The sequence below is a fragment of the Haliotis rubra genome, unplaced genomic scaffold (assembly GCF_003918875.1).
Source record: "Haliotis rubra isolate DU_JTF1 unplaced genomic scaffold, ASM391887v1 Scf105, whole genome shotgun sequence".
In the NCBI taxonomy this organism is placed as follows: domain Eukaryota; kingdom Metazoa; phylum Mollusca; class Gastropoda; order Lepetellida; family Haliotidae; genus Haliotis; species Haliotis rubra.
Window position 1 is genome coordinate 687,641 of NW_025764948.1, and position 26,920 is coordinate 714,560.

Here is a 26,920-nt window from a genome sequence, read left to right on the forward strand (position 1 = left end):
GATGAGTGTGTTGTCTTTGTTAGAGGAAAGCTCTGTATGTTGTGTATTCTACTTGTATGTGATGAGTGTGTGTTGTCTTTGTTAGAGGTGAGACTGGAAAGCTCTGTATGTTGTGTATTCTACTTGTATGTTGTCTTTGATGATGTTGTGTATTCTACTTGTATGTGTGTGTGTTGTCTTTGTTAGAGGTGAGACTGGAAAGCTCTGTATGTTGTGTATTCTACTTGTATGTGATGAGTGTGTTGTCTTTGTTAGAGGTGAGACTGGAAAGCTCTGTATGTTGTGTATTCTACTTGTATGTGATGAGTGTGTTGTCTTTGTTAGAGGTGAGACTGGAAAGCTCTGTATATGTTGTGTATTGAGTACTTGTATGTGATGAGTGTGTTGTCTTTGTTGAGAGGTGAGACTGGAAAGCTCTGTATGTTGTGTATTCTACTTGTATGTGATGAGTGTGTTGTCTTTGTTAGAGGTGAGACTGGAAAGCTCTGTATGTTGTGTATTTTACTTGTATGTGATGAGTGTGTTGTCTTTGTTAGAGGAAAGCTCTGTATGTTGTGTATTTTACTTGTATGTGATGAGTGTGTTGTCTTTGTTAGAGGAAAGCTCTGTATGTTGTGTATTTTACTTGTATGTGATGAGTGTGTTGTCTTTGTTAGAGTAAAGCTCTGTATGTTGTGTATTTTACTTGTATGTGATGAGTGTGTTGTCTTTGTTAGAGGAAAGCTCTGTATGTTGTGTATTTTACTTGTATGTGATGAGTGTTGTACATGTCCCTGTACCTGTGTGTTGTACCTGTCCCTGTACCTGTGTGTTGTACATGTCCTAGTAGCTGTGTGTTCCACCTGTCCCAGTACCTGTGTGTTCCACCTGTCCCAGTACCTGTGTGTTCCACCTGTCCTTGTACCTGTGTGTTCCACCTGTCCCTGTACCTGTGTGTTCTACCTGTCCCAGTACCTGTGTGTTCTACCTGTCCCTGTACCTGTGTGTTGTACATGTCCCAGTAGCTGTGTGTTGTACCTGTGCCTCTACCAGTGTGTTGTACCTATCCCTGTACCTGTGTGTTGTACCTTTCTCTGTACCTGTGTGTTGTACCTGTCCCTGTACCTGTGTGTTGTACATGTCCCAGTACCTGTGTATTGTACCTGTGCCTCTACCAGTGTGTTGTACCTGTGTGTTGTACATGTCCCAGTAGCTGTGTTGTACCTGTCCCTGTACCTGTGTGTTCCACCTGTCCTTGTACCTGTGTGTTCTACCTGTCCCAGTACCTGTGTGTTGTACATGTCCCAGTAGCTGTGTGTTCCACCTGTCCCTGTACCTGTGTGTTGTACCTATCCCTCTACCTGTGTGTTCTACCTGTCCCTGTACCTGTGTGTTGAACCTGTCCCAGTACCCGTGTGTTGTACATGTCCCAGTAGCTGTGTTGTACCTGTCCCAGTACCTGTGTGTTGTACCTGTCCCAGTACCTGTGTGTTGTACCTGTCCCAGTACCTGTGTGTTGTACCTGTCCCAGTACCTGTGTGTTGTACCTGTCCCAGTACCTGTGTGTTCTACCTGTCCCAGTACCTGTGTGTTCTACCTGTCCCAGTATCAAGGGTGTATTGTATGTATTCTCCCTGATTATTTGGCAGACACACGCTCAGAGGGAGGAGAGCTACATGAAGCTGCAGAATCATCGCCAGCACCTGAAGGAGGACCAGTATCTGTTGAAGGAACACGAGAAGGAACATCTCCGCCTCATCCGCATCGGAACCAAGACAGACATGGCCAACTCGGACTTGTACTAGAATGTCACTAAAATGGATCACCAGTAACTTGTTCTAGAACACCACATAGAAAGGGGCACCTGGGACGTGGACTAGAACACCTCACAGACATGAACACCTCTGATGCGTACTAGAATGCCACTAAAATAGGGTCGCCTCTGACTTCTACTAGAACACCATTAACAAATGGCCACTTTTTCAGTAAAAGAACATCAAACTGCTCTGAGCTGAGGGGGACCTTTGATTTATGTGGCAATAACTTGAAATTTTAAAGTTATGGATTATGACAATGTCACTTTGATTTACAAATTTTACATTCTTACTTTTTAATACTGATTTCAGGTGTACTGTATCCTGCAAAAAATGCTGCACTGTAACATACAACAACTGTACTGTAGTGTGCAACAACTTACTGTAGTGTGCAACAACTGTACTGTAGTGTGCAACAACTGTACTGTAGTGTGCAACAACTTACTGTAGTGTGCAACAACTGTACTGTAGTGTGCAACAACTGTACTGTAGTGTGCAACAACTGTACTGTAGTGTGCAACATCTGTACTGTAATGTGCAACAACTGTACTGTAGTGTGCAACAACTGTACTGTAGTGTGTAAGAAATAAGAGTAAAAGGATTTGTTATCTCCCTAAGACTGGGACCAGCTGAAGAGCGTAATTTAACAACGTGCATTCTGTCCACATGGAGGAGCATTCAGTATTCATTCATATTTGCATCATAGTGTTGCTCTTGTAGACTGGTGTAATGGCACCAGAGTTTGTCAGGGATGGAACTTTGCACTAGCCAGCTAGAGGGCAGAAGGATTCTAGGCATTTCAGGGGGTAACATGCTTTCGTATCAACTGCATGGCCGTGTTTCACTGCGTTCTGAAACTGGGTGACTAGACATGGGTTACCTTCTTCACCCTTGCTGCAGTGAGTTTCATCTTCAGATTAGCTTGGCTTGCTTTAGCTTTTACATATGGAATGACAATTGTATAAATGACAGGTGCTACTGGTACAGCAGAACGTGCTTACCACTTTCGCAGACACCTGGTGTCTTCACTGATTATCAGTGATCCAGTTATATGATTCTCATTACCATGTTAGCGTTTATACCCAGTTGAATCTGTTTGGGTATTTATTCGAGACTGTCTTTTCTCTGGTTTTGCAACTTTTGATTACTATTCCAACAGTAATTTATTGTGTTTATTATACAAAGACAGTGTCTGAGTACAAGTCACTTCCTAACAAGTGTTGATCTGGCATGATGTACCGGCTCAACACTGTGGAATATAGTCCCTTATAAGTGGCAGTCCCTTTACTGTAGACCGTCTCATGGACGTGTCAGTCTCCGTCTCATGGACGTGTCAGTCTCGGGAGGAACAGCAGCTGTTCTTTTATTGATTTGATTGCATTTGTTTGATTGACACAGCCAAAGACATGATAATATACAAATGGATATTTTACCATTTAAATTGTGTGCATTTTCAATTTTGCTTGTGTGTGTTCAGTTTGAAGTAAGTAGTTTGTTCATGGTGAACATGTTGATTTCATACATACTACCATTTTACAAGCCGATTAACTTTTTTTATGGCCGCTTTAGTTTTTTTAGAGCTTGTTCCATCATTTAGTGAGCTATGGCCTCCCACCTTGAACAGCTGTCCCTGGTCCAGGGCTGGGTGAGGACTGGTAGAGAAGGCTTCCTTACAAGCGAGCCCAAGCAAAACATGACTGGTATGCACAAGGTCAACCATTCAGCTTTCAGAATCAGCTGCTATGTAATCCCACTTTCTAATACACAACTTGTTCAAAGAAAAATCTTGTAGAAATTGTCATGAAAAGCTGCTGATGATAACCTCCTTGATTGGAGAGTGAAAGTGAGCCTTGACAACGCCCACTGTGGGTGCCCCGCCCCCTGTTGTAGTAGGGGAGTGGAACTGAGGGACACGCCATCAGGAGGGGGGACCACACACGGAGCTCCACCATAACTTCCAGCTAGCTGTATGGAAAATATTGTCTCAGATTTTATATGAAAGCGGTGTGTTGGGAAGCACTATGCCTCGGGATGAAAAGACCAAATACAGAAGTCATGCATTAGCAGAATAAACTTTTCAATGGCATGTAAGTGTTGAAGGGCTTTATGTTGGCCTTCATTATTGGTGAAGGGTTGCTTGTTGTAGAGGCTGTTGACACTGTCAAATGGGAAAATGATTATGTGGCCCTCTGTTGCTGTATTCAATGTTGCGGCTACAGTAATGTCGCCGATATTGTAGCATTGGCACATTATCCGCACCGATGTTGTAGCATTGCCACATTATCCGCCCATGCTATTGTGTGTGTACACTTATCACAAACATTTATCACATGTTTCCACAGAGTGAATGCACACAAGAATGGATGCTTGTATGAACAGATTGTCACATAGTTCCACCTGTATAATGTATTTCATATAGTGTTATATGGCTTCATATTGTTACACCATGGCAAGTTCAAGCTGTGTTATTGAGGCAGATGTATTACCTTTTGAGCTCAGCCCTGTATGTGGGAACACTCCCAGACACTGTACAGGTGGGACATAATGGCGGATGACACCTGTTGAAAATGAAAATCTGAACTTATATACTTATATTTTAGAGCTTAAATGTTAAACTGTTTTTTGTCAAGTTTAGATTAGACTGTCATGAGGTACAGATTTTGTAATTGAGCTTTTGTAGATAACAATGTCAGCAGATTTCAGGGATATTTATAAGTGTGTCTCAGTTTTTACAATTTACACCAATTACAGATTTATATCAAAATGGTACTTGTTTTATATCAATGTGCATTTGATAACACCACAGTATTTCTTTTCTACTTTTTGTGTGATGTGACAGATTACCTTGCAGCATTGACAAATTTATTTGCTTCACAGTGACAACTGTTTTTTGTGTTTGTGTGCGTTCTTATTGTATACCAATGGGTGTTCTTATTATATCATGAAGCTATTACAAGGGATTTCTTTTCCATATAGCTCCAGCAGATCTGTCATTTAAGATTTCTTTCAGGCTGGTTGAAGCAAAATTCCTTACACTGTCAATATGAACATATTTTAATATGCAGAATATTTTGACTGATTGATTATATTCACATAAATTTCAAGATTTTTATAAGATATCAAATTTTCGAGAGATGTGTTTTTAGAAACTTAACCTAATTTTCTTTATTTCTAAAATCTTTTTTTGTAATAATAGTGTTCAACATAAACATTGATTTGCCAGGAGAGAGAAAGGGACACGGGACATTTCCCTTGTGTACAACCACTTTCACCACCATGTGGTGGATGGCACTCCTGCTGTAGATCATGTTTGTGGGCCTGTGAAAGTCTACTTTGGAATAGTCCTGGAAGTAATTTCCAATTCAGTTGTTTACCTAACAATGTACACACGACCCATTGATTGTATATCATATGGATTGTTATATATTGTAAGTTGTCTTTAAAGAAAAGACTTAATTTTGTGTATCAGCATTTAATGAAACAATACAGCATTATTAAGTATATGTGTTCTAGTATGTAGATACAGAGTACAGTCAGGTAGAGTACAGTCACCAGTGAATGCGAACCACAGGGCATGGTATTCATTGGGATGAAATACATCCGAGTCCATTGTTTTACCAATAAGTATGAAAAATTCACACATACAAATTTGATTGTGATGATGATGTGTATTGCACCTACCCTGGGGGCTGTACAAGTGAAGCTGCTCCTGAGGCACTAGCAGTCACAGTTCTATATTATCCTACCGGGTACCCATGAACAGAGGTGGGTGAACAGAGGCATGTTTCCTCTCTATGTCGATGTTTTACTGTTATGACTAATGACATGTTTGGAAGGCTAGAGTTTCCATGAGAATTGTTATAGCTTGAAGTGTCTATCTATTCAAAGAATATATTTTGAGTTGTTGTGATAATGTTTTCTCAGCTGTTGAAATGCATTTGTTTATATATTTAGAGTTTTAGATGTACCTAATGCCAAAGCTTTATACAGAAAGTATTAATCCTTTTTTCTGATCTATATCTGATAGGTTTCAACAGCTTCACTATACTGCCTTGGTTTTTTATCAAATCTGGCCAGGTTTGGGACCATTGACACAGTTACTGAGTATGACTGAGTATATAATAACGTAATTAGTTAGTTAAATCTCAGCACAAGAACAGTTAGTATCTCTTTTTGTGTCCCTGTTAAGAGTTGTTATTGTACATTAATGGAAATAAATTCAGGAAGAATTATGTGTTTGTTCACATATTATGTTTGTAATAGAGAAACTGTGTTTGGCTGCCGTGATGTGTATCAAATTAGACAAACCGGGAAGCAAAGAAAATAAACTGTTTGGTGTTAATAACTGTGTCATATTACTTAAGTGAGGACTATTTCCTCCAGGGCAATCTCCATAATGACCTTGACCTTTACGTGGCAGGTTCTACCAGTAGAGCAGGACACACTCACCGGTTTTACTGAGACCTGGTGTCATATGAATATATTATGATGTATTGGTGTTGATTTTTTCAAGTGTTACCTCCTCTTCCGGGACAGGTATTACTATCTGTAAGTCATAAATGTATTTAATATTTGATGTGAGCATATCTGTCATACTGTGAAGTTCTTCATTGTTTTGTATGTGTATTGTGTTTCTGACTTGCTGAATATTCAGCCACCTTGGCTGGAGTTTGTCAGTGTTTTAAAGAAGTAAATCATCAGTTATCTGACTGGTTGGTTTTGTCTTATAAGATGTATTTCTTTTGATCATGAATCAATCAGAATCTGGTGTCAGATGATTGTGTGAGCTGAATGTCAGGTCATTACTTCAAGACAGAAGTGTTGTGTCAGATGATTGTGTGAGCTGAATGTCAGGTCATTACTTCAAGACAGAAGGGGGCGGTGGGGTAGCCTAGTGGTTAAATGTCAGGTCATTACTCAAGACAAGAGTGTTAAGACGTAGGTCGTCAGCCGATTAGAGTTGAATCCAGTGTTGTTGTGTCATTATGATGGGTACAATGTGTGAAGCCTATTTCTGGTGTCCCCCGCCGTGATGTTGCTGGAATATTGCTAAAAGCGGCGTAAAACCAAACTCAGTCAGTCAGTCAGTCAAGACAGAAGTGTTGTGTCAGATGAATGTCAGGTCATTTCTTCAATACAGAAGTGTTGTGTCAGATGATTGTGTGATCTGAATGTCAGTTCATGACTTAAAGACAAGTGTTGTGTCAGATGATTGTGAGAGATTAATGTCAGGTCAATACTTTCTGTGTAGGTCACAGCCTTGTGCCCTGTGATATCCTATGCTTGACATAACTTACTATTTTCGACATTTCGCCAACTGCAGTGTGCATGGAGCTACATGGCAGGTCCCTTCTGTGGGTCATTTCACCTATTGCTTACCCAGCCATGTTGAAAACTGTTCCTGCAGCACAGCAGTCATGGTGAAAATCACCAATAAGTGAATATATGAATGTTTCGTATGGACACAGTTACAGGTTAATAATATTTTATATCTAGATTTTGATACTAATTTACACTCTGTACTTTTTGTTTAGGTTTTGTTTGATATGGGAGTGCAAATATCTACAGGTCAGTTTAAGCTGAAGAACCAGTATTTTCAGCTTTTATTTAGTTATCAAGTATGAAGTTATGAAGGGTCTTGTAATGTTCGATGATGCCAGATGTGGAACCAGAACCAGTCACTGAAAAGTCATACACACTCACTGATGTTGGGATGGGGTGTCTCTATCAGGACACAGGAGGTGCTCTCTACTGACCACCCACCCTCACAGATGTGGGTAAGGTGTCTGTATCTGAACATAGGAGGTGCTCTCTACTGACCACCCACTCTCACAGATGGGGGTAAGGTGTCTGTATCTGGACACAGAAGGTGCGCTCTACTGACCACCCACTCTCACAGATGGGGGTAAGGTGTCTGTATCTGGACACAGAAGGTGCGCTCTACTGACCACCCACCCTCACAGATGGGGGTTAGGTGTCTGTATCTGAACACAGGAGGTGCTCTCTACTGACCACCCACTCTCACAGATGTGGGTTAGGTGTCTGTATCTGGACACAGAAGGTGCGCTCTACTGACCACCCACTCTCACAGATGGGGGTAAGGTGTCTGTATCTGAACACAGGAGGTGCTCTCTACTGACCACCCACTCTCACAGATGTGGGTTAGGTGTCTGTATCTGGACACAGAAGGTGCGCTCTACTGACCACCCACCCTCACAGATGTGGGTTAGGTGTCTACAGGTATCTGGACACAGAAGGTGCACTCTACTGACCACCCACTCTCACAGATGTGGGTTAGGTGTCTGTATCTGGACACAGCAGGTGCGCTCTACTGACCACCCACTCTCACAGATGGGGGTAGGGTGTCTGTATCTGGACACAGGAGCTGCTCTCTACTGACCACCCACTCTCACAGATGGGGGTAAGGTGTCTACAGGTATCTGGACACAGGAGCTGCTCTCTACTGACCACCCACTCTCACAGATGTGGGTAAGGTGTCTACAGGTATCTGGACACAGGAGCTGCTCTCTACTGACCACCCACTCTCACAGATGGGGGTAAGGTGTCTACAGGTATCTGGACACAGGAGCTGCTCTCTACTGACCACCCACTCTCACAGATGGGGGTAAGGTGTCTACAGGTATCTGGACACAGAAGGTGCTCTCTACTGACCACCCAATCTTACTGATGTGGGTAAGGTGTCTACAGGTATCTGGACACAGAAGGTGCACTCTACTGACCACCCAGTCTTACTGATGTGGGTTAGGTGTCTGTATGTGGACACAGAAGGTGCGCTCTACTGACCACAAACTCTCACAGATGTGGGTTAGGTGTCTGTATCTGAACACAGGAGGTGCTCTCTACTGACCACCCACTCTCACAGATGTGGGTTAGGTGTCTGTATCTGGACACAGGAGGTGCTCTCTGCAGTTGATGTAGGCCAGATTTTATCACAATGTTGTAAGCAATAGGTAACACCTGTGATGTCAACAGTAGGTAAATGTTTTGGTTTCAATACCATGTAACAGTGTACTAACTTATGTTGTCAACAGTATCTCCTGTCGTGTGTCATCCTATTCCATGATTGTGAGATAGGTATCTGTGTGTCAACAGGTCCGGTTGGCAACAACAGGCAAGTGCATGCTGTTGATGTATTCTCATTGCAGTTGTCTGCTGGCTGTATCGTGTAACAGCGGGAACCAGCTAGCTTGTAATTCTGTTAAGCATTGCTTGGGTAACCTTGTTTTATGTTGCAGATTATTGTTTTGTATTTTTAAGGACATCTAAATGTTCTCATGTGTCATGAATCTATGTAATTCAATAAGTTATATATGTTGTGGATTATGCAATATCTCAAATTATTGTACTAAACTCTTTCTTGCGTCAGACACTCCCAACAGAGTCAACACTATCATGCCAGGTACATGCAACAATGTGGGGTACTGGCTACAGTGTCAGGTACTATACTGGGTACTGGCTACTGTGACCAGTACTGTACCAAGTACTGGCTACTGTGACCAGTACTGTACCAAGTACTGGCTACTGTGACCAGTACTGTACCAAGAACTGGCTACTGTGACCAGTACTGTACCAAGTACTGGCTACTGTGACCAGTACTATACCAAGTACTGGCCACTGTGACCAGTGCTATACCAAGTACTGGCTACTGTGACCATCACTATACCAGGTACTGGCTACTGTGACCAGCACTATACCAGGTACTGGCTACTGTGACCAGCACTATACCAGGTACTGGCTACTGTGACCAGCACTATACCAGGTACTGGCTACTGTGACCAGTACTGTACCAAGTACTGGCTACTGTGACCAGTACTGTACCAAGTACTGGCTACTGTGACCAGCACTATACCATGTACTGGCTACTGTGACCAGCACTATACCATGTACTGGCTACTGTGACCAGCACTATACCAAGTACTGGCTACTGTGACCAGTACTGTACCAAGTACTGGCTACTGTGACCAGTACTGTACCAAGTACTGGCTACTGTGACCAGCACTATACCAGGTACTGGCTACTGTGATCAGCACTATACCAGGCACTGGCTACTGTGACCAGTACTATACCAGGCACTGGCTACTGTGACCAGCACTATACCAGGCACTGGCTACTGTGACCAGCACTATACCAGGTACTGGCTACTGTGACCAGCACTATACCAGGTACTGGCTACTGTGACCAGCACTATACCAGGTACTGGCTACTGTGACCAGTACTATACCAGGTACTGGCTACTGTGACCAGCACTATACCAGGTACTGGCTACTGTGACCAGTACTATACCAGGTACTTGTCATCATCTTGATGCAGTTCACCATATATGCAGCATTACTAGAGGCGTGTTGAGATCCCTGTGTGCAACCACGTGTATGTTAGTCACCTGTGTGTGTGGATATTCTGAAAATAAACACTTTCACTCAATCTTCATTTGTCTCTGCATGTATACCAATGTATGACACAATGAAATAACATATCATGCTACTATAAGGGTTTACGTGTCTGATCAAGCTGATACCCCATCTTGATAATACCAACACTCAAAGTGAGTGAGTGAGTTTAGTTTTATGCCGCTTTTAGCAATATCACCAGCTTTGAATAGCGCTGTGGTGACAAAAACTGGAAAATAATAAAGGAACGCTTGAATTTTCCTTTGATCCTTTGTTTGTTTCTCTCAGTATATAGTTTCATTGTGAAAGGGTCCAGAAGGCATTCATTCAACCACAGTTTCTTGGCCAGGTGGTAGGGCTGTAACGATGCGTCGAACTATCGATGGATTGCAATTGTTAAGTCTCCGATAGCAATTAATTGATGGTAGAAACGAAAAACTATCAGTGCATCGATAGTATGTGTGACTATCGATAGTTTAGTAATTGACTTCCGTTGATAAATGCGCAGCGCAAAATGCAGGAAGTACCAGATTCGTTCACTTTGATTTAGAGTTATATATCCACCCATATGACCTCTTAAACAAACTTGATCTGGGTTTCAAGTTTCTTGTCAGTTATTAAAAGAGACTGAATTTACTTCAGCTTATTTATATTTCATATAAACTATACATTCATTTGGGAAATGACTTCAAATGAGATAATTCATGAGAGAAAAACAAAACTATTGCAATAGTTGGTTGCAATAGTATGTTGCAATAGACCATCGCTATTACAATAGTTGTTTCCCCCTCAATAGTCGCCCCTACCAGCCTGGATAAATGCATAGAGTACATGCCGCAGAGGAACGCCCAAGACTAGAAAATGGTACTTCTTGTTACCCTGCCTGCAGCTAGACCTTTAGTTATAGAACAAGGAGTGTAGCAATATATGGCATGGTATCTCAGTGTGCCTGCACATCCGACATTAACTCTGATTAGTTACACAACCATGCAACGTCCAACTGGTCATTTTCAACACCACACCATATATGTCTCTCACTCTTTTGTGTGTCCAATAGAGGCAATATCAGATACCTAACCTACCTTCAGTGTTATGAAACAGTAGGCATTTGCATTTAAACCAAGCTACGCACGTATATGTAACGATGAGATGTTGAGCTCTGGTTGAAATTCATCGTTTGTTCCTGTTTAACGCAAAAATATATATTATACGGCTATGGTATCTGTATACAAGGGGACGTTAATCATGTTCAGATTTGGGTACTACAGGCGTGCACGTTTCACCCTGATAGTGGTTCTGGGTTTCTCAAAACCACACACACACACACACACACACACACACCTCCCCCGCGCGCTCTGGATTTCCTCAAAGTGATACACATCTAACACCTGCATCATGTAGTTCTTTCCACTCACATCAAGCTGACGCGCAGTAACTGACATACTGTTCAACGCGGCGTAAAACCCAACTCACTCACTCACTCATTCTCTGTTGCGGACAGCAAGCTACCCATTGGTGAGTTTACAGACCGTGGTAGACATAGCCCTCGTTGGTTTCACCCAAGCATTAAACGTCGTCCTTCTTTCAGGGCTTTCACACAATGCTGACTGCCTCTCTGACTTGTCCGGAATACTGCTGGAACATTTGCTCGGTCATCAGTACAGATGTTTTTCCAGCCGATGCCCTGTACGAAGGGACAACAGATGTATCACTGATACTGTTGCCTTCATGATGTTCGTTGCCACTGGGGGCGGTGGGGTAGCCTAGTGGTTAAAGCGTTCGCTCGTCACGCCGAAGACCCAGGTTTGATTCACCACATGGGTACAATGTATGAAGCCCATTTCTGGTGTACCCCGCCGTGATATTGCTGGAATATTGCTTAAAAAGCGGCGTAAAACTGAACTCACTCGTTGCCACTGTGTTCGACATCAGGTCCCCGGAGCTGGAGTTCTGCGGAGGGGGCACTCTGTACATGTAGGAACTGCAAGACACTGCTGCAGTACATGAAACAACCTCCGAAGTCGAGTCAGCATGTGTATGGTGGATTCCGCTAGATAAACTTACACTTACAATTTGCAACGTAAGCGATCCTAGGTCCAGGTCTAAACAACATCCTCGCCTCCATAGCTGCCCCGTCGTCTAAGCCTTGCAATGTCGCTGAGCAGAGTTGAGCCCCTTATGCCGCCAGAAATCTGTGATTGTGGGTTCGGATACCTCATCTCAACACTTGGGTTTCTTGGGTTGCAAGCACCATACCGGTCCACGTTGGTTTCTTGGGTTGCCAGCACCATACCTGTCCTCGTGGGTTTCTTGGGTTGCCAGCACCATACCGGTCCACGTGGGTTTCTTGGGTTGCCAGCACCATACCGGTCCACGTGGGTTTCTTGGGTTGCCAGCACCACACCTGTCCTCGTGGGTTTCTTGGGTTGCCAGCACCATACCGGTCCTTGTGTTTTTTTTGGGTTGCCAGCACCATACCGGTCCACGTGGGTTTCTTGGGTTGCCAGCACCATACCAGTCCACGTGGGTTTCTTGGGTTGCCAGCACCATACCGGTCCACGTGGGTTTCTTGGGTTGCCAGCACCATACCAGTCCACGTGGGTTTCTTGGGTTGCCAGCACCATATACCTGTCCTCGTGGGTTTCTTGGGTTGCCAGCACCATACCAGTCCACGTGGGTTTCTTGGGTTGCCAGCACCATACCAGTCCTCGTGGGTTTCTTGGGTTGCCAGCACCATATACCTGTCCTCGTGGGTTTCTTGGGTTGCCAGCACCATACCAGTCCACGTGGGTGTCTTGGGTTGCCAGCACCATACCAGTCCACGTGGGTTTCTTGGGTTGCCAGCACCATATACCTGTCAGCGTGGGTTTCTTGGGTTGCCAGCACCATACCGGTCCACGTGGGTGTCTTGGGTTGCCAGCACCATACCAGTCCACGTGGGTTTCTTGGGTTGCCAGCACCATACCAGTCCACGTGGGCTGTGACGCTGGAACGATAGTTATGATATAAACCACTTGAATATTTGGACCACAGCCGATTATTACAAGCGGTCGTAATATGGTTGTAAGAGTGCTGACTCCAGCATGAGACTACGAATGAACTAGAAGCTCCTGCCTGTGTCGGCCCGCTATTGGTAGTGGCAATGATGACGTTCCTACACATGACGAGTGTCTGTCGAACCATTGAAGATTAGCCCACCATTTTGTAGATGCTCCTCAACAATTTGTGATGTGACTGAAATGGTTTGACAGCACTGCTTGATATTAAATGATCTGTTATATCAATGGATTTTCGTGTCAGAGTGAACTCGAGACTTTCCAAAGAAGACTTGAAGGTACTGCTTTCTTCCATTACTGGCGACGCGAGGGGCTTAGTTCAAGTGACAGTGACGTGTTCTCTTGGGGAGGCGTGAGGCGGTAATGTGACCTGTAAGCAGACGACACACACGAGGCGATAGATATATGTACGCTCTCCCAAACTGATCTCTTGTAAGTAAACTAGTTGATTGACAGGCTTAGAGTGGCAGCTTTTCACCAGAATGATCCCATGTAAGCGCCACGAGACTCTCATCCAAATTGGCCAGCATACATCTGTTGTCCCCTCGTATAGGGTTCTCGGCTGGAATTTACTCGGATGGCGTGTAATCTGTTGATGTCATCTTTCGCAACACGAGCATTCGCTTCAAGTGGATGGTAAATACACATTAAATTCCTCCGAGATAAGCTAGATACCATAATAGGTGATAATTCTATCTACCTACTGATCTGCCTGTGGCCTCGGATGCTCCACAACCTCTTCTGTAGGCAGTGTGTACAGAACAGTCCACTCTGGCCCTCAAGTCAATCGACCTGTTCCTGGATCTGCAAAAAAGTCAAGTAGGTCTGCCACACATCTTTTACCCGCTCCTTCAAGACGATGTTTTACATCAGGATCGTGCCCTGGAACTTGCTCCGGTACCGGGTGGGGCCGGCCAGAAGGGATAGGCACTTAGCCCCTGACGTCTCACGCAAACCCTTATGTACTATGTTTTACATCTGGGTCGTGGCCAGGTCCTGACTCGAATTCCGGGTGGAGCCGGGTAGGGGGGCCGGGGGCCTGGCCCCCTGGTGTCACACCACACGCTGCCGCGTTGACAAATGGATACGCGGAGGAGGAGGGTCACCGCCACAGACGCCGTTGTCGTGGAGCGGTTGTTGGATACCAGGCACCCCTCCAACATTTATATGTGGGAGTAGTCACGGAGATGCCTGGAGCGCGGACTGCCGACTACCTGAAGCTGCCCATGATAGATATACCCAGATCTTAATGTACTCTCCTTATAGAGTCTGGGCAGGCTTATATGGGTGGATGCAGAGACACAGAAAGTGATACTTGCCGGAGAGGTTAATGTTACTACATTAATATAAACATTTCCAAGAATGGAGCTTAGTAAGGGAAAGACAATGAAATATTCTTAACCGGACATTCTTTTCAGGACTTTTGGCAATGTTATATATTTGCTTTAATCAGAGACTGAAATTGTTCTTTACAGTATTTAGAGTGAGGTGAGGTGAAATTGGGTTTAACGTCGTACTTGAGAATAATTCGCTCATATGACGACGTGCATGCGTGTGTATGTGTATGTGCGGCTGCTTGTACAAGCCCAGACTTAAGCTGGTTTTATAGTACTAGCCCACTGAGATACCATGCCGCAGTGAAGCATGAATACCCCACTCAGACACATTATACTGACTCCGAGCCGACCAGTCCTTGTTGTACCCATTAATGCCGAGAGCCAGGCAGGGACCAACAAGTACCATATTTTAACGTCTTTTGGTATGACGCGGTCGGGGATCGAACCCGCGACCTTCCGCTCTCCGTGCGGACGCTCTAACCACTACACCACGGAGGCGGTCTCCGAACTCAACGTAGTGACGAAGATTGAATAGTAACTACATTGTTTCATCATTTCTCTCTTCTGTTACCGACCCGTGAAGGTCGGTTAGTACTGATCTCCAGCAACCCAGCTTGTCGTAAGAGGCGACTGATGGGATCGGTTGATACATGTCATTGGTTCCCAATTGCGCAGATCGATACTCATGCTGTTGATCACTGGATTGCCTGGTCCAGATTATTTACAGACCGCCGCCATATAGCTGGAATATTGCTGAGTGCGGCGTAAAACTAAACTCACTCACTCACTGTTACCATCCCTCGAACAAAAGGAAAACAGTCTACTGTACAAGTTTCAGTTAGTCTCGCAGTCCACGAACAGCGTTATTTTCCCTTCTGTCCAGCCCTTTCTGCAATGCTAAAGCCCCAACGAATCAAGTCTAGATTTCCTCAGGTTCAGGACTCTTCTTACTAACTCGGGCTCCTTTTCAATTTGAAAGGAATTGATTGTTTCTATCAAAATTATAATGTTTTCAAGCGTTAGTCTATAATTTACTACATGACGGTTACTACATGACGAAAATTTTGGTCAAAACAGGTTAAAACCTGATAAAACCGGTTGCTACAGGTTGAGAGTTGTGTTCAAACTACATGGAACCGGCTGCTACAAGTTGAAGTTTTAAGTGACAACTGATGGATTTTGGTTTGGTTTGCTGTTTAACGCCGCACTCAACAATATTTAATTACAGCTATATGGCGGCGGTCTGTAAATAATCGAGTCTGGACCAGACAATCCAGTGATCAACATCATGAGCATCGATCTTCGCAATTGGGATACGATGAGATGTGTAAGCCGATCCCGACCACTAGATCCCGTCAATCGCCTCTTACGACAACCAATTCTAACCCGGAGCTTCCCGGGTGACAACTGATGGAACTAGTTGCGGCATGTTGAAAGTTTAGGTCACAGCTGATGTAACATGTTGTAACTGGTTAGATTTTAGGTTACACTAGATAGAACCGGTTGCTACAGGTTAGTGTTTAGGCCAAACGTAGATGAAACTGATTACTACACTGTGAGACTGCAGATCTCAGGGGTTGGCGTCGGATGTTATGGTGTCAGACTTCAGTATGTACGTATGTCTGTCAGTCCAGCGAACGTTCACCATCAATGACACCTGGAGCAGGGACACCATTAATGCCTCACAGAATGAATCTCAATCTGCTATCGTTCAAAAACAAGCGAACAGTTCTACAGCTCTCAAAAAGAATAACTGCCTGACAATGTTGCTGTACGGAGGCCAGATCTCCCAGGATTCCCAGATTAGCCCTTCACCCGTGGGTTGACCCAGGCCAGTGCGGGTACAAGTCTGTTTACCCCTCTAGACGACTCCACTGCTCCCAACCACTGGGGGACGCCTATCAAACTCATGTCAAGTCAGTATTTTGATAAACTAGGGTATAGCAGTAAGCTTTAGGCAAATGACAGGTAAATGTAGGCAAATATTGGTGTCAGTCCGGGGACCTTTGCGTCAACACCGCAGATTGTTTTTGCGCCTATGTGAAGCACGCTTTGATATGGGAAGGAATGCTAATTCGGGAGCGGACCTTTGAACTTGACAATAGAACAGTCCTTGAAGTTCTTCAGCGGTAGCTCGTACTGCCACTTCCCACATCCCGCACACACGGCTGCTGCTGCTGCTACTGCTGTTGCTGTTGCTGCTGATGATGCTGCTGTACACACGCTGAGTTACTCCCCAGGATCACGGCTGTCTGTCTCACTCTCCTTTTTCACCAGTAGGTCTATAGAACTTGCCTTGGTTCAGTTTCTTAAACAAAACCTTAAACAAACACATTCAAAAATCCCCAAACAAGCCTACAATACATTTGCAAGTCTAAGTTTTCTTCTGAAAAAGAAAGATTCTATTTGTTTCGTTAGGTATATATCAGATGAAAATTTAAGAAAAATGTGATTAAAAGTGTTTTACTTTGACACTTAGTGTTGTACCTTTGCTCATATTAAGAGACGAAGGCATAACCTCTCAGATGGTGTGTCTGTTTCACAACAGTTCAGTTCCTCATTAGTGTCTTCTAGGTTTCTGGAAGCATGGGTTTCACTAGTCTGTCATACAAACATATCCAAGAAAGCCCTGAAAGTCTAGATTATGTGGCAAGTCTAGATTTCCACAGTTTCTGAGAATGAAGAATGTCACAGGGCTCCCTTTCATTACATTTTATTATTTATATTATGAACTGATTTTTGTGTAAAATTTGTTCATTTCAGAGACTAGTTGTTAGTTTTGGGTTTCCTATCCGTCTAAGTTTTTGTCGAACTGTGCCCCTTTAACATGGCAAACTCCTATAATCGAGGGTTGGAATCCAAGTTTCTCCTTACAATGATTCTTGACTTGTCAGCACCATGCTCTCAGTCGTGGATGGTGACTGGGCGACCACTTCACCATGTAAGTAAGGCCTACTCCAAATGTATTAATATTCCCTGACATATCTGAACAACAGATTGTTGAAAGCGGCGTTAAATGTCTGGTGTTGTCCGAGGTCGACCATGAGTCGTTTATGCATTCGAAACTGGTTGGGAGAGCAGACTGCTCTGCCGGACATCGAGTAGCAGATTTATCTCCGTAGAATGGCAAATACACTGGCGACCAACCCTTCCCTCAATGACAGTACACCACCATCCGCGCCCAGACACATGTATCTCGGGCGAAACACCCGGTGGGCCGCCTGTCCCCAAGTCACAATCCCCTCCACCCCCGCGTCCAGAAACAGGTATCCTCGTCGAATAACCCCTCCCCTAATCGCAACACTCCACCCCCCGCACACAGACTTGCATCTCGGACGAATAGCCCCGACAGACATCCCTCCCCAAGATCAAACCCCACCCCGTGCCCAGACACGTGGCGAATACCCCTGGCGAGCCACCCCTTCCTGGCAGTCGGCAACATATCTCAGCGTTATTCTTCACATCTTCCACGCCAGCAAGATTCACCAAAAACACTTCACAGATCCACAAGCATCACATCACAGATACAACAATGCCATGAAACGTGTACGCGCGTTCCTGTAAACCTTTAAACGATCTTCGGGACCCGTGTTAATTGAAGGACTGTGCACTATGAATATCAAGGTAGGTCTGAGACAGGTATGCAGATATACGGTTCGGAGCCAGGATGCCGGGCGTTCCGCGCTGTATCTCCGGGGGATGCGGCACCTTTCTGTCTTCATCCTAGAAACCTCTGGAGACTGATTGATGTACAGACTGAACCTCTTCATGAATCATGTCTAATCTTTGACGAACTCCGGTAATGTAACCCTGCCCTCCCAACCAGGACACGGCACACAAATACAGCATACTCGCCTATATGACGCTGTGATATTAATATGATAGCGGCAATGCTGTTTTCATCTGCAACCTGCTTTACCCCGGGGATCCTGGTCCCCATCAACCTGCACTATTACGGATATACCCAGGGGATTCAGGGCTAGGACTGGTCTCCGCAACCTGCACTATAACCCGGGGCTTCAGGGTTAGTACTGGTCCCCATCAACCTGCACTATTACGGATATACCCCGGGGATTCAGGGCTAGGACTGGTCTCCGCAACCTGCACTATTACGGATATACCCCGGGGATTCAGGGCTAGGACTGGTCTCCGCAACCTGCACTATTACGGATATACCCCGGGGATTCAGGGCTAGGACTGGTCTCCGCAACCTGCACTATAACCCGGGGATTCAGGGCTAGGACTGGTCTCCGCAACCTGCACTATAACTCGGGGATTCAGGGCTAGAACTGGTCTCCGCCAACCTGCACTATAACCCGGGGATTCAGGGCTAGAACTGGTCTCCGCCAACCTGCACTATAACCCGGGGTTTCAGGGTTAGGACTGGTCTCTGCAACCTGCACTATAACCCGGGGTTTCAGGGTTAGGACTGGTCTCCGCAACCTGCACTATAACCCGGGGTTTCAGGGTAAGGACTGGTCTCTGCAACCTGCACTATTACGGATATATCTCGGGGATTCAGGGTTAGGACTGGTCTCCACAACCTGCTTTATTGAGGATATACCCCGGGGAATCAACTGGTCCCCATCAACCTGCACTACGGATATATCCCGGGTTAGGACTGGCCCCCAGGGAGACCCGAAAGGGAGACCCAGAGGTTCCGCTGATCAGATAGTGAATTGGTTGGATGCGTGTCATTGCAGCCCGACGGCGTGGATCTTTCAATCAGTGGATTGTCTGGTTCAGAATCTGATATTCACTGGTCGCAGTCTTAAAGCTGGAATATTACTGAGTATGTTAAACACTCACCACATTGCACGAAATACTGCCACCTGTTATAACTGTGATCCGGTCAAACAGTGTAATAGAAACGACCCACGCTGGGATGCAATGAAACGCAGTCATCCACGGCACTTTAAAATGATCTAACCACAGTAGAATACAACGCTTAGTCATTACATCCTCATAAACTGAAAATATGTTTTAAAGAGTTTATTTTGGAAAATCGTTAACACAATATTGATGCGATGGATTACGATATGCCGCTCAAAATACAGTCCCGCACTATATTTGATGTTCGCCATCACACAATAGATGGGGTCGGTTACAGCACAAACCGCCATCACACAAATATGATCAAGGTCTGAGTGATGGGTCGGGGGTTTTACGATAAAGCTTGAGGATTCATAATTATGTGAAATTCTTTGAACATCTATAGAGCTGCCTCATTCATCTTTGATAGCCATCCCATATATGGATCATTAGGCATCCGGGCCCGTCATCATTACCAGTTACTGCTAATGATGGTTTCAGACATATAAAGAATGGGAAAATGGAAGGGTTCTATTTCACCTGAACGCGACATATGAAATACCGAACATGTCTCCCCTCAAAGATCTATAATCATGACAGTCTCTGAATGACATATATATGCCATTCATTGAGTATACTGTCCTGTGAATGAATGCACACAGCAACGGCTTAATTTAATGAGCGCCCGAGGCGAATCTGAAGCCGCCATCAAATGCTTGTACAATATATGGAGGCGTGTCATGAGACTAGGCGGCAGGCTAAGCGTGCGGAGATACCGGCATGAAAGAGTAGGTTTCTGCCGTCACAACCACGTCATTGTTATTTCACAGACCTGAGTTAATGAACTTTTGATGAATTTCTCGTGTATATTAATAAATATACACGAGATAAAGATAAATATAAAGATCATTTTTATCATGAGCTTATCATAATGTAATGGATTTTAACGTTTTTAAGTGCGACACTTCGGTTTATGGGAACATGCATGTCGAGTTTATGATAGTACTAGCTTTCTCTTCATCTAACAAAATCTACAGTTTAAACTTTATACTTAACCTTGTGCTCTGTCAAATCTTTATTTTATGTGGATAACGACACTGAACGTAAAACGTAACATGCTGTGAAAAGTCTGCATACATGGACATTTTAAGTACATGTTCTAAGCTTAAATGAGTTTGGTTTTTTTAAAAACATATTTATTAATTACATTATTCTTTACAAATAGAAAAGGTCATAGCACACTATTTAAAAACAAGCAATCCGTCATTCACATTGCATTGTTACAATTTATGAAACAGATCAATCTCTCTCAAGTAGTTCACGATGAGATGCCCGCTCACATGGGAGTTTATTTGCATGACTAATGTTTCCACCAGCATGCATCCACGTATAGTACTAATTAAGTACCATCCCATTTTTAGATGGCTACAGTTAATCCGTCAAGACACAACAGATTCAATTCGGTTATTAAATTTGAAGAACCGAGTCGTCAATATTTTTAGCTGTGTACATACATTGTATTTATACGCATTTGTATTTTTTAACTGTAATTTCAAACGTTTTGTCAAATGTTTGTTCCATTCGAGCACGTTTTACCTGAAATTGTTTATTGAGGCCTGATAATCATGAGGTATTTTCCTTGCAATTTTCGCCCCAAATCCTGAGAAATCATCGCTCTAAACTTTCTAATCTCTTGGCATTTCCTCCCATAGCTGTTGATATTTGTTTGCAGTGGTCAGAGCGATGCTTCAACACTGAACGCTTGCTATTTCTACAGTCGATATCCTACGAATGGAGGTCGGAATGAGAACTAGCCCCTGCTGGGTATGTTCCGAATGTTGAACGTGTGAATAAACAACTGCAATGTGTTAACCTGTCGGCAGAAGTGACAAGTATACGATATTATTTCCTTTCTAAACAAACCTGTTGGCCTTCGAATGAATTTGTCAATATCAGTCCACAATTTTCCCTCTTCACTGGAATACCCGGTGATTACAAGACAAACTGTGCACTAACGGGGGGTGAGGGAACCATGGCTTAACGTGTATATAAGCACAGATCATCTCAAGTGTAAATTTGTCATCGACAACATCAAAACTGAACAAATATGTCCTCGGTATTGTTGCTGTGTATATGTGTGTTTAGACATTTCTTGTGTCTAGAGAAGTGATTCTCATGTTTAAACTCTGTGGCAGGAGCGGAGAAACACATCCTGGGGTCAACTGGACTGAGCGAGGCATCTGTCGGCCCACGCACCTGTCCATACAGCATCCTCTCTACTGCCGATCAGATATACGTGATTCTGATAACGTTCAACCAAATTAGTGTGAAACCTAAAAATGAGAAATATAGTCAAAACATTAACTAATTAGTAGTGTTAGTTTTATGATAAGTTTATTATTGCCATGCGTTTCACGTAGAAACAGTTTTGTAGAGCAGCAATGGTGTATATATATATAGAAATGGCCTATCTGTATTCACCTAAAATGGTTCCACCGCTGTACATAAGGAAGTGTTCGTATAAGCAATCATTCTACCTGTATACACAAGACACTGTTACACTTTATAACCAGTTATGGAGCTGTGTGTAAACACTAGCGAGGGCCTATCTGTAAACACCAGCAATGGTTTTATCTGTATACACCCGAAATTGCTCTACGTCCATGCCCCAACAATGGTCATTTCTGTATACACCAGCAATGGTCCTATCTGTATACACCAGCAATGGTCCTATCTGTATACACCAGCAATGGTCCTATCTGTATACACCAGCAATGGTCCTATCTGTATACACCAGCAATGGTCCTATCTGTATACACTAGCAATGGTCCTATCTGTATACACCAGCAATGGTCCTATCTGTATACACCAGCAATGGTCCTATCTGTATACACCAGCAATGGTCCTATCTGTATACACCAGCAATGGTCCTATCTGTATACACTGTATCTGTACACCAGCAATGGTCCCATCTGTATGTATACACCAGCAATGGTCCTATCTGTATACACCAGCAATGGTCCTATCTGTATACACCAGCAATGGTCCTATCTGTATACACCAGCAATGGTCCTATCTGTATACACCAGCAATGGTCCTATCTGTATACACCAGCAATGGTCCTATCTGTATACACCAGCAATGGTCCTATCTGTATACACCAGCAATGGTCCTATCTGTATACACCAGCAATGGTCCTATCTGTATACACCAGCAATGGTCCTATCTGTATACACCAGCAATGGTCCTATCTGTATACACCAGCGATGGTCCTATCTGTATACACCAGCAATGGTCCTATCTGTATACACCAGCAATGGCCCTATCTGTATACACCAGCAATGGTCCTATCTGTATACACCAGCAATGGTCCTATCTGTATACACCAGCGATGGTCCTATCTGTATACCCATCAATGTCATATACACCAGCAATGGTCCTATCTGTATACACCAGCAATGGCCCTATCTGTATACACCAGCGACGGTCCTATCTATATACACCAGCAATGGCCCCTATCCTATCTGTATACACCAATGGTCCTATTTGTATACACCAGCGATGGTCCTATCTGTACACCAGCAATGGTCCTATCTGTATACACCAGCAATGGTCCTATCTGTATACACCAGCAATGGCCCTATCTGTATACACCAGCAATGGTCCTATCTGTATACACCAGCAATGGTCCTATCTGTATACACCAGCAATGGTCCTATCTGTATACACCAGCAATGGTCCTATCTGTATACACCAGCGATGGTCCTATCTGTATACACCAGCAATGGTCCTATCTGTATACACCAGCAATGGTCCTATCTGTATACACCAGCAACGGCCCTATCTGTATACACCAGCAATGGTCCTATCTGTATACACCTGCAATGGTCCTATCTGTATACACCAGCGATGGTCCTATCTGTATACACCAGAACTTGTATTACGTTTGTACTCCAACAATGTCTCTATCTGTACATGCCAGGATTGACTCAACATGTATACACCAGCTATTGCTTTATCTGTTTATACAATCGACGTACTGCGTGACCACCCCCGGGAAGACAGACATTTCACACTGAAATTCATCCAGACCTACAATTATCACGCGTACTAATTTCCACTGTTCAAATAGCGGGACTAATTTGCTGATCGCGTTGTTAAAGGTAACATGGATTATTGGGGGATTAGACGGCCGAGACGAACGCAGGTCTTTGAGTTGGGACAACCAGTCCAGTGGGAGTTAGGCAATCATGAAGGGAATGGCTCATGATAAACAACAAGTTGTGACTCTTGTGAAACTTCGATTGGCTGGTCGTCGTCGGATTTATGTCACACAGGAATTACAGAGCGATGATTTATTTCACTGTTAATGAATTATTCCTCGCATTGTCTATGCATGTTTTATAAACCCATTTCTCTAAAGCTAGGTGTTATATGTATTTAACCTTACAAACGATCGTAAAGTTAATCTGGGACATAGGTGTGATGGCATTAAGAGCGAAAGACGCTGAGTTTTCAGTCGTTAGCCACAAACAATACCTTAGATGTGATAACATAGTGGCTTCCTTTAATAATTCATGAGGTAGTTGGTTTAAAGGTCAAGCACTACACGACTGTGGCATAAGGCAAGTCCACACGGAGTCAACATTTGAATGGGGAGACGGGAGCTACAGTGGTTTGTTTTCTCGGGTGAGTGAGTTAAACGCCGGGAGTGGTATTTGTGTAATCCAGGTTCCATGAGAAAACCGCTTTCTCCGTAAACAACAATAACAGGCAAATAACACTCTCCCTCGCATACCTTCACTAAAACTGAGTGTAACAATGCCTCGCATACTCTCACGAATACTGAATTTGTAACACTACCATATACACCCTCACTAACACCGACAGTGTAACACTACAACACATACCCTCACGACACCGACAGTGTAACACTACACCACATGCCCTCAATAACACCGACAGTGTAACACTACCACACATACCCTCACTAACACTGACAGTGTAACACTACCATACATACCCTCACTAACACTGACAGTGTAACACTACCCTACATGCCCTCACTGAAGTGTAACACTGACGGTGTAACACTGACTGTGTACATACATACCCTCACTAACACTGACGGTGTAACACTACCCCTACATACCCTCACTAACACTGACAGTGTAACACTACCCTACATACCCTCACTAACACTGACAGTGTAACACTACCCTACATACCCTCACTACATACCCTCACTAACACTGACAGTGTAACACTACCCTACATACCCTCACTAACACTGACAGTGTAACACTACCCTACATACCCTCACTAACACTGACAGTGTAACACTACCCTACATACCCTCACTAACACTGACAGTGTAACACTACCCTACATACCCTCACTAACACTGACAGTGTAACACTACCCTACATACCCTCACTAACACTGACAGTGTAACACTACCCTACATACCCTCACTAACACTGACAGTGTAACACTACCCTACATACCCTCACTAACACTGACGGTGTAACACCACCCTACATACCCTCACTAACACTGACAGTGTAACACTACCCTACATGCCCTCACTAACACTGACAGTGTAACACTACCCTACATACCCTCACTAACACTGACGGTGTAACACTACCTACTACATACCCTCACTAACACTGACAGTGTAACACTACCCTACATACCCTCACTAACACTGACGGTGTAACACTGCCACTACACTGACAGTGTAACATACCCTCACTAACACTGACAGTGTAACTACATACCCTCACTAACACTACAGTGTAACACTCACATAACACTGACAGTGTAACACTACCCTACATACCCTCACTAACACTGACGGTGTAACACTACCCTACATACCCTCTAACACAGTGTAACACTGACGGTGTAACACTAACAGTTGTGACAAACACTACATACCCTCACTAACACTGACGGTGTAACACTACCCTACATACCCCTCACTAACACTGACAGTGTAACACTACCCTACATACCCTCACTAACACTGACAGTGTAACACTACCCTACATACCCTCACTAACACTGACAGTGTAACACTAGTCTACATACCCTCACTAACACTGACAGGGAAACACTACAACACATACCCTCACTAACACTGACAGTGTAACACTACCCTACATACCCTCACTAACACTGACAGTGTAACACTACCCTACATACCCTCACTAACACTGACAGTGTAACACTACCCTACATACCCTCACTAACACTGACAGTGTAACACTACCCTACATACCCTCACTAACACTGACAGTGTAACACTACCCACTGACACATACCCTCACTAACACTGACAGTGTAACACTACCCTACATACCCTCACTAACACTGACAGTGTAACACTACCCTACATACCCTCACTAACACTGACAGTGTAACACTACCCTACATACCCTCACTAACACTGACAGTGTAACACTACCCCCTACATGTAACACTCCCTCACTAACACTGACAGTGTAACACTACCCTACATACCCTCACTAACACTGACAGTGTAACACTACCCTACATACCCTCACTAACACTGACAGTGTAACACTACCCTACATACCCTCACTAACACTGACAGTGTAACACTACCCTACATACCCTCACTAACACTGACAGTGTAACACTACCCTACATACCCTCACTAACACTGACAGTGTAACACTACCAGATATATCCTCACTGACACTGACAGTGTAACACTACCATCCATACCCTCACTAACACTGACAGTGTAACACTACCCTACATACCCTCACTAACACTAACAGTGTAACACTACCCTACATACCCTCACTAACACTGACAGTGTAACACTACCCTACATACCCTCACTCACTGAGTGCTGCACTCTTGCTTGGGTGTGAGTTTAGAATGTGCATATTCATCTAACGCGTCAACACAGGACAGAAAGCTATCCAGCCCCGGTGTGAGGCTGTAGTACCCCCCGGTCTGGCGATATGTCTTTATCCGGAGCTCACATCAACTTTCGTCATGTGGTGTGTGACACAGTATTGTCAACGGCCTGGCCCGAACTAAAAAGTTAATTCTACCTCAGTCAACTCATTAATGTATCGTCTTTATGAATCATAACGCCACGACGGGTTTTCCGCCTGTGTTCTGTGGGAACAGATACACACTCACCACGATTACCTCCAAAGGAACTCGTTCCCTCTGTACCATGTGTGCAACGACTGTGACAAATGATGGTGGAGAACGTGGTGGAGGTGACGTCATCAGACACACATGACATCTACGTCTCGACATCCATTCACTCATGACACCACTTCCATTAATTTACAACTGACAGGCAATTTAGGCAGCAAAAGAGCATGCACCGCATGACCTACAAATTAAATAAATACGACATTGCTGGGAATTCTTCCCGATCATGGACGCATGACGTCGCTGCCTTGAATTAGAGCTCATTTGTAAATCATTGGTACTCGCAAAACATAAAGATACCAAAGGTT

At 44.1% G+C, this 26,920-nt stretch overlaps 1 protein-coding gene and 1 long non-coding RNA gene across 6 annotated transcripts in view; both read left to right on the forward strand.

Annotated features, from left to right (window-relative positions):
- LOC124275833 (calponin homology domain-containing protein DDB_G0272472-like) overlaps positions 1-6,502 on the forward strand; it is an 84,309-nt gene extending 77,807 nt beyond the window's left edge. Inside the window, exon 14 of the mRNA XM_046711517.1 lies at positions 1,629-6,502. Within this exon, the coding sequence (XP_046567473.1) occupies positions 1,629-1,784 (156 nt within the window). The 3' untranslated portion in view covers positions 1,785-6,502. The remainder of the gene's footprint in view (positions 1-1,628) is intronic.
- A 299-nt stretch (positions 6,503-6,801) lies between these two features.
- On the forward strand, positions 6,802-10,235 carry LOC124275894. Of its 5 annotated transcripts, none has more exons than XR_006898378.1 (4): positions 6,830-8,219; positions 8,560-8,582; positions 8,647-9,418; positions 9,512-10,235. It is a non-coding gene; the product is annotated as an uncharacterized LOC124275894 (long non-coding RNA). The 5 variants fall into 5 exon arrangements; XR_006898376.1 differs by having other exon boundaries at positions 6,831-8,219; positions 9,481-10,235; XR_006898377.1 differs by having other exon boundaries at positions 6,802-7,709; positions 8,434-8,582; positions 8,647-10,235.
- Positions 10,236-26,920: the final 16,685 nt, after the last annotated feature.